The following is a 9,447-nucleotide window of genomic DNA, read 5'->3' as shown; positions in this document are numbered from 1 at the left end:
CCGGTTGAAGGAGGGTTTACAGTAGTGTTACAGTAAAATGGTACAGTAAAACGGCTTGGTAGTACTCATCAATGCACTGCTGGCTATGATTCTACCACTTTGCCTCACTAAAATTAATCGGCATCAAAACATTTGTTCGACTACTTCAATGACTATGTTTATTCCCTTACCATTACATTGAACAAACGTGTGGTCAGAAAGGTGAAAAAGCTAAGCATAGTCCGCCAAGACTGCTTTAAATAACTCCTTGACCCCGGCGTATGTTTCCACCCCAACGGGTCGGATTTCCCTGGCGGGTAGGACAAAGCCGTGCCGACCATCATCTGGAAGCTCAACCGTGTAGGAGTATTTTATACCGGCGACACCTTTTGCCCAGTCGTCCGACCCACCAGCAGCCGCATCTGGAATGGAATTTAAGTAGGCCGGGTCTATTTGGCAAGCCGCTCGCCGAACAGGCATCTCTTTTTGTCCTGTTTGGATAGCCGCTTGCCAAACAGCACTAAAAAGCCACCCTGTTCGGCCAGCCGGGCTTGCCAAACAGGTAAAAAATCTACCCTGTTTGGCGAGCTGGAGACTTTACTTTAATATTAATGAGTTCGGCTCTCCATTCAGGACAAGAAAAAGTCGCTGTTTGGATAGCCGGGCTTGCCAAGTAGTCACTTCCATTTAAGTAAAGGAAGGCATGGCACAAACACGGTCTGGCTAGCCTTGGGAATTCATTGATGACATATTTTTGTCCTGCCAACAGAGGTGTCCGCTAAGGGAGGTCCAAGTGTACACAACTCTTGAATTAGTTTGCGATTGGATCAGTGTTTCTGACTCTACTTGGGAGACATCGGTGGTGGGCATCTCCATCAGTGTTTCCTGATTGGTTGGTACTTACAAAGAACATTGGTTGAAGTGCCGACCTTATACCGTAATCCCCGATAATCTCTGATCTTGCTTGTTGCTTTGTTTGCTTTAGCGATCTGAAACGATGAATCAGTTGCTTTATCTTCACAGGCCAGAAGAACTGGAGTTACTGGAATATTTACTTGGTATTCAGGTTGGATGATGCACTCACAAGTAGAGAATCCCTTAAATCTCGCAGGGATTCGTACTGCCAAAGCATGAGTTGGTTCAAAACCTTGGAAGACTGTAGGCCTACTAATGAGGGCACTGTCAATTGGATTGAAAGCTTGAACAGCAGATTTTGTAGGGAGACTGACGGGGCTCACCATCCTGGCACTAGTAGTTTTCAATATACTCCATCTCTCGCTATTTGTATATGACATAGGAGTAAACAAAAGCCTGATCTCCGGATGGGGACTTACCAGATCTTGGTAATCAACAGGCCTCTTGCTTGTGTAGCCCCAGGGAGTAAGCCAGTACAGACCATAGGAATGGAACGTGAGGAAGATCTTCATGTTGTTCTTTCGTCTTAAGATGTAATTGGCAACATTCTGCGTCTCTGGTTCTGACATGGCGGACGACCCAGCATAGATGTCGGAGCAGGGATAACTGTCAGCTCCCGCCTCTGAAAAGAGCATGAGAAATCTTTCTTCATCATAAGACAGCAACTGACAAAATTTTGAGGGGTTATCCGTCTGGGCATGGTATTTTAAATTGATTGAACAAACCTTGGTGTTGTCAATTATAAAAAGCAGGTATTAGTGAATTTTTACCACGCTGGATTCCAAATGTTACAGAGGAAAAACTCCAAGGTCCAGGTGGGGTTTGAACCTTAGACCTCTTAATTACAAGGCAATCCCTCTTACGACTGAGCGAAAGGGAACTTCCCTCCAGCCTGGACTAGTAGGAATGATGCCCCCACCTCTTGCTGTGTCCAGAGAGTAAATGTAGAATCCTTGTTCTTACCCATCCAGTGGTGTCCCCAGTTCCTGTTCAAGTCAACACCTTCACAACCATAGTAGTGACCTTTGCCATTTTGTCGGTTTTTCCTCCAAAGGCGATTCTGTAAGGAAGAGTGGAAAAGAATAAACCATCAGTGATCTGGAAACCGTTACTCTGGTATTTGGAATCCAAATAATCCACAACTCAATTACATTTGGATAACTGATAACAGTAATTGACATGTCCTTCGAAACTTGTTGTCTTCTTTCACTAGTTGTGACATTAAGTGTGATTCCCAAAAAAACTGCTTGTGACATTAAATGGCCCCATCTCGTTCAGGGTTGGTTATATACTAAGAAGCCTTTTAGCCAGTCATAAATGTATTGGTGTTTTATACCCTAGTCCAGGAATGATCGTAGCCGTCCGGGTTGACCACTGGTAGAATGTAGACATCAAATCTCTTCAAGATGGCCTTGGCATCAGCATCGCCACCGTAGTTGTCTTCAATGAGCTGGAAAAGGAACGTAGGTAATGTGTTCAGGGACCAATGTCACATGCTACAAACATGAGGAAGGAGCTTTTGGCAAGATGGTGATGTTGAAGGTCCTACGCTCTGTGGAATAAAGATTTTTGAGCTTCTAAAAAAGGCTTTTTAATATTTATGGTTTTTTGGCCAAAACAAATTAATATATGCACCCCGCAGAGGTTTTTGAGCAAAGTAAGAAAGGAGCTGTAAATCAGTCAGGGCCGTCCTTTTAATGGTCGCAATGGTCACTTTTAATGGTCGCATCATTGATCTTCTGTGGTGGTCTATTACAACCAGGTCCTGCCAGCTCATGACTGGAGGCTCGTTACAGTGACCAACCTTGGTCACATTTGCCCTATCCACATGTTTCTGTCAGTTGTCGAGCTACTATCAAATGTGTCCTATGCGGCTCTGCCCACGTCAAAAGGCATTAAACTGACTTGACGACTGTCCTACCTACATAGTTGAGTATGTTGAGGACGGTGGCTGGCGAGATCCATTCTCTGGCGTGAATTCCTCCATCAATCCAGACGGACAACTTGTTGCTTCCTGGAAGTCCAACCTGGGAATAAAAGACACAATAAACACGCTGAAGGAAATACAAACTGCCCGGCCCCCAATGAGATTTATCAGCAAAGCGATATCCATATGCGATTGATGCCACATCTTGACCCTCAAGTTTTGAATCTATTCCGCTGACCTGGGCTCCGTTACACCAACGAGGGGAAGTTACGGACGGACGGAGTGTCTCTGATGGTTCTGGGCCTTCAAGTTACCTGACCATGCTGACGGACGGGACAATGAAATAGCATTTTAGCCTTATCTCGGGGAAATCAAAGACTGACGAAACACTAATGTCGGTGAGAAGGGGAAGGGTGCACTCCGTGCTTCAACTTGGACTTATTTCGACCGCTCAATAAATGCAAGGGACGGACAGGACCAATGACTTTCCCAGTTTCGGATACAAGCACTGTTTGTTAGCCCACCTTGATTCCTTTCATGTCCCTGCCTTCGTGAGAGCGACCAACGGAGAACATCTCGCAAGCTCCGGCACACTTGGGTGAGGAAGCCAGCAATGATAGCCAGCTGTTGATCTAAAAGAGACAACGGTGATGATACGTGAAGGATTGACAAACAGTTGGTACGTCATTATCTATCTTTCAGAATAATCCGTATGGCTTTGTACGAGCACCTTGGGAATGGGCATTCTCTGGTCGGGCATTGACCAAAGCTAATTCCGCGCAACAGGAACTTGAACAAATTCGTTCATCAGTTGACCATTGCCATGCAAACGCTTAGCTTCAAATTCGCTGATCACTATGATCATTAAGAAATCTTCTATGATCTTGATGTAATTATTACTACATTCGAGTTAAAGCGAGATAACGCATGCTCTTCGAAGTAACTGAAGTAACATCAGGACTGAGCCTCGACCCAGCTACCTACCTCGCTGTGACGGTGGTACTGATTCAAGTCGAACATTCCGCGAGTCTGACGGTTCGCCTCAGTTGATTCCTTGTCAATAACACTAAGAAAAGGAAATGAAAAATGTTTAGGAGTTAAAAGAAGACTCCCTTTAGTTGTTCTTTAAGATTACCACCTACAGGAGCTGCAATTTACCACTTCCCGTTTGTTCGTTCGACCTGAGAGTGCTCCCAGGGGTGGCTGTCGGCAGCATGTCCAAAACAAGTGATTGGGCGTGAACTGCACAAGCTGCATTGCCTCGCGGCGCGCGGCAAAATTCGCAGCGTGTGCGTCTGGCGTGTTGCGTATGACAGCGGCTTTGATTTTGACAACTCGAAACAGAATTGAATGACATTTCCGTACTTACTCCTGCAAATCGTGGATAGTGACTTCGAACTGCAGTCCCTCTTGTTTTAGACTTCTCTTGAGGAGACCGAATGATTGCGGCGAAACACTGATGACGGCTGACTGGTTGGGGTAGATCGGGTAGGTCCAAAAGTCGAACTGAAAACGAAGGCAAATGACATATACATTCTCTTTAAAACAGTTCTTTTCCGCCCAGGATCCTTCGAATCCGCCGAAGGAAACCACAGGTATATGTGGCAAACATAACTTAAGTACATGTATTTGCGTATGTCATCACCGATTGCAGCGAACTCCGAAATAGTTCGGTTTAAGGCGTGGCAGTTGCGGACCCCTCTATACAAGTGACAGCATTCGGAAACGACATTTGCAAACACTACTTAGAGACATGTGGCATGCCGGCCTCACCAGCCCCGGGGGTTCATCGTGGAAGACAAATGAACAAACACACTCTGATTGCGAAGTCATCACGGCTGTCAATATTCTCTATTCGTGACACCTCGGGTAAAAGAATATAAAAATAATAAGCTTTCTAAAGATGTACAGACTGTACCTTTGTATCGCCGAGATTCCTTCGAGAACCGTAATGATTTTTACACTGCATGGCAATGCTGACATTGCTGATTGAGTGCGTTCTTGAAAATATATTTGCAGAACTTTAGCCCATTGATTAAAGTAAGGCTCCGATCCGATGTACCTCTTGTTGTGGGTCTAGCGAAAGTTTGGCATTAAACCCGCCTATAGAAGACCTGGTGATCATGTAATTCACTAGCCAAATGGCCAATCATTTACTTGGCAATGTCAGCATTGTTTCATAGTGATAGAGCCCAGCCCAAACCGATGCGAACTCAGTGTTTGGTGATGTTTGCAAATAAATGTATTGCTTGGAGAAGTTTGCAATGGAGACCAAACTTTACCTTGGGTCTTTTGTTGTTTGAAAGGTGCTGTATCTTCTCCAGCGTTTCTTGATTGTTTATCTCCACGCGCACCACCTTATACCTGAAAGGACAAATCATACTCATCAATGAAATGATTTTGAATGTTTGCTTGATCTCCACACAGCCATCGGCAATGCATCGATCCGTACAAATAGACGATCGCTGCTTGCAGGGAGCGAATTTCACCGCCTTGGACTGAAGATCCGCCAGAATGATCATTTCCACCATTTTTGATTTGTTTTCTTTGCTTGGTGATGAGGCTTGGTGATGGAAACTTCTACGATAGGCCTATCTAGTATTATTATTGCGCCGGAGTCAATATCAATATCAGCCAACTCGATTGCAAACAATTTTCTCAGTTTGAGTTTGCACTGAAATACCAGAGTTATTGACAATACGGCACTTAAAACAACTAAGTTAATAATAGTTCCATATAACCTAGAACAATTACATTCGCACTAGATTTATGTCGCTTATTGGCTGGATTGCTACAGCCCCACTCCCTGAAAAAAAAAAACAGCCAATAATATCGAAATCTAGTCTTAAATAGCTTAGTTTTAAAAAGAGGCTAATTATCCCCTAACACGGTGAACCAACCGGTCTTATTAGACTCTGGCCCTATTCGGATCGGCTGATCCGCTGATACTAAATTATTTTTGACTTATGGTGAGGCACTCTTAATGGGCGCTATTTCCATCTCCTCAGTTCTTGTTTACCGAGGATAGAAAGACTTCTCGATCATGTCGCGGAAATCAGTTTATTTCCGAGTGACGGTGAACACAAAAAAAATCTTGTTGAGGCAAAATATATTAACTTGCATTTTCTCAGCTCGAATGTATGCTTCTTTCTCCCAAGATTCCGTGGTTTTTCTCTCTTATTGTCTTCGTATACTTGGGTTGCAATAAAGCCCATTTCTTCACCATTACGAAGTTTATCATCAGTTCGGAAGAAATATGAAATCTACTAGCTTACGATCATTCTCACCCGTCCTCATATTGTACTGGCCCATGCTTTCTAAGCCAAACAAGCATTTATGTATATATCTCTTCATTGGCTGGGGAGGTACGTTATTTCCTCTTGTCATTGGTCAATGGTGGGAATGATGTTTTCTCATAGGTCAGAATGATCGGAAGTTTCAAATTTTTGCTTGAGGATTCTGGCGAATGGCAATAAATTATTAAAAATATCATACACGTACACATGTAAGTAATTTTTTTTGGTTTCTGGGTTACAAAGTTTAGTTTGCGACAATCAGATAGATAATATCATAATCCGTTACCATGCCAACGGTCTTTAAATGGGAACTGGACTGTTTTTAAACCGGAAAGGCAATTTGAAATCTATAGACTTATTTCAAGGTGTTGCAGTTTCCAAAGTTTAAGGGTCTTGTTAATTGTTATCGATATTATAATATTGGACCGTTCCTGAAATTGGACAAAACATACAACCGCAGACACGCAATGATGCGGCAGGAATCGCTGGTCTTCGGGAATCATTGCACTTGCCTGCGGATAAAGATATTGCATCGGTTGGCAGCATATTGTCCGATCTCTCTGCGACGAGGGATAAAAAAATCGCTCGTCTTTGGCCGTGAAGTTGCGATCCAACAGGACGGCGGGTAAATTTAATCTCTACGTGAGAAGCGATCGTCAAAGCGGGCGCCCTCAAGGCCTTTCTTGGCGCAGATATCGATATTTATGTTGTCGTGTAGGCCTATCCTGCATTCTTAATATAATCATCTTATTCTTTCGTTGCTTACAGGCCGCAGTGTTATTTTGTCCTTTAAAATCCTAATTTAACATGTAGCTCTTATCTGAAACAGGGCTCGTCCATCAATGGGTAATGGAGAGAGCGACTCTCACCGACAGCGTAGATCTCCTCCGGCTCACCGGTTTCCTCCTACATTGGGTTATTTGGTCCCTTGAAATCCTAATTTAAATGTAGCTCTTATCTGAAACAGGGCTCGTCCATCAATGGGTAATGGAGAGAGCGACTCTCACCGACAGCGTAGATCTCCTCCGGCTCACCGGTTTCCTCCTACATTGGGTTATTTGGTCCCTTGAAATCCTAATTTAAATGTAGCTCTTATCTGAAACAGGGCTCGTCCATCAATGGGTAATGGAGAGAGCGACTCTCACCGGCAGCGTAGATCTCCTCCGGCTCTCCGGTTTCCTCCTACATTGGGTTATTTGGTCCCTTGAAGTCCTAATTTAAATGTAGCTCTTATCTGAAACAGGGCTCGTCCATCAATGGGTAATGGAAAGAGCGACTCTCACCGACAGCGTAGATCTTCTCCCGCTCACCGGTTTCCTCCTACATTGCGTTACGAATCGCCCAATATTGCTAATAGCTAGTAATATCCTATTTAGAGGCTCATATCTCAACTCAATATTTTACAAAAGCGAAGGAAAGATATCGGACAGGCCACAGATATCTTTTTCTGGATATTTCTCATTTTAACTTGTCACTTTCTTACATGTACTTCATAGACATAAAAAATAATGCTGCGCCAACATTTCATTCAGATTGGTTTGTAAAAAAATCCGTACATAAAGGAAAATGTTAAAATCCAATGCACTCCGTCAATGTACACAAATACCGTACATACATGTACAACAAAAATATTTCGTTACCACGATAGCTTTTTGAATAAGACAATCCTGTTTGGTCAAGAAGCACAGATTATCGCTACAACGCCTTAAAGAAATCCGAACCGAAGTTCCTGCCCCAGGGCCCAAAACGATGCCATAGGGGAGTTTCGCACCACTACGAACGACGAGGGTCCGTCGTGTCATCAAGTCGTGGCAATTGCGCTTATTCGTTCATTAACACCCACCATCTGCTCGGCTTGGTTCTGTTCTCCAGAAACTTTGCAAGTCCTACAACCACAGGAAATGAAAAAACAAACAAACAACAACTATGCAAATGGCGGTACAGTGAAGGACTGGTACAACTGTAGTTACCCTATGGAGATAATCACAAAATAACTTTAGCGACTATATCTTCAATTCAACCCATTACACTCGTCCAATGTGACGAAGGTGCAGAAACCATAATTGGGTATTACAACAGTTAAGGGATGCGGATCAATAAAAGTTACTTACCCGTCGTAGCGGGTGACCTCGACCCCCTCCCCGTAAACATCCCCAAAGGACAGACAAATCCCGATGAGCGCCGACGTCACAACTCCGAACAACATGATTGTCCTACCTAATACTGTAACCCGTCACCGGTGCTGGTGCTTTATACAGGCAGCCAGAGTGGCGCTGATGAGGCAGACCTCTCCGTCGACAGAAGGAGAACGTGGACTAATCACCTCAATGCTTTCAAATACTCTCAATATCCCGAGGAAATACAATGATATCACTAAGTGTCCTCAAAAACAGATATGGCGCACCCAGCCGACCTTCCAACCTTTTGATGATGGCTGATTGATAATGGCTGAAAGGAATCATGGTGTATGATGCATCATCGCCTGTTTCTATTCTGTTTTAATGACCCTGCGCAAATATTTAAAGAGCTTTTGATAATGAGGAGAGACTTCAGCATATTCGGTAGCAATGAAGTGAGAGTTGACTACCTCGTTGACATGTGCACAATTGTGTTCAATTTGTACCGCTTTTACCTTCCACATCCCGCCAACGTACATTACGTCTCATACGAACGCACGCAGAACAAAATTTCTTTTTTCTTCGTCGATCATTTACACTCTTTGATACGAGGATAAATAGCAAAATACATATTCTTTTCGGTAACTGCATGTGTGTACCTTCTTTATACCAACAAATCATGATCAATGTACCGAGAGAAAAAATCGTGCCAAAACGGAAATCTTACGGTATCTAACAGTAGAGCAATGAAAATGATAATGCAAGTATCCCAACTGGCGCTTGCCCGGGATATTCTCACCGCGCAGCAAGTTTTACAAATTACAATTGGAATATTGACTTTCATTGGCTTGGTGTCATAACAAAGAATGCAAAATACGCGAGAATTTTATACCGAGGAAATCAATGATATTTATCGTTGTACAATTTAAGCTGAGTTACCCTGTTTGTTTTCACCTTCTGGGTGGACTTAAAGAGAATTGCTCGGATGTGTTGGAAACAAACACCTGTGTGACATACAATATCGTCTTGCCTGAGGTTAAAACGGCGTGTATTCATCAAGAACATGATATATTAGTTGAAGTTACAGCATGAAATGAACATGACGGTACTTCGCTGAAATTATTGTTTCTCAACAGGAGGACTATTACACCAATACCTTAACCGCACTAATAATCTTTAAGGAGGAAATTGGAGATTAGTGTGTTTCCTGATA

The 9,447-nt window shown here is 43.3% G+C and overlaps 1 protein-coding gene across 1 annotated transcript; it reads right to left on the bottom strand.

Moving 5' to 3' along the window:
• Nucleotides 1-131: 131 nt before the first annotated feature.
• Nucleotides 132-8,380, bottom strand: LOC135495836 (carboxypeptidase B-like). Its single transcript, XM_064784814.1, has 11 exons — nt 8,229-8,380; nt 5,104-5,185; nt 4,191-4,327; nt 3,806-3,887; nt 3,346-3,453; nt 2,820-2,921; nt 2,231-2,344; nt 1,858-1,954; nt 1,314-1,516; nt 884-968; nt 132-401 (listed from the first exon to the last, which is right to left on the bottom strand). Exons 1-11 carry the CDS (start codon nt 8,321-8,323, stop codon nt 211-213), a joined length of 1,296 nt encoding a protein of 431 aa, XP_064640884.1. The 5' UTR covers nt 8,324-8,380; the 3' UTR covers nt 132-210.
• Nucleotides 8,381-9,447: the final 1,067 nt, after the last annotated feature.

The sequence above is a fragment of the Lineus longissimus genome, chromosome 11, assembly GCF_910592395.1.
Source record: "Lineus longissimus chromosome 11, tnLinLong1.2, whole genome shotgun sequence".
NCBI classification, from domain to species: Eukaryota; Metazoa; Nemertea; class Pilidiophora; order Heteronemertea; family Lineidae; genus Lineus; species Lineus longissimus.
Note: the sequence above shows the minus strand (reverse complement) of the source record. Positions and strands in the feature narration are given on the sequence as shown.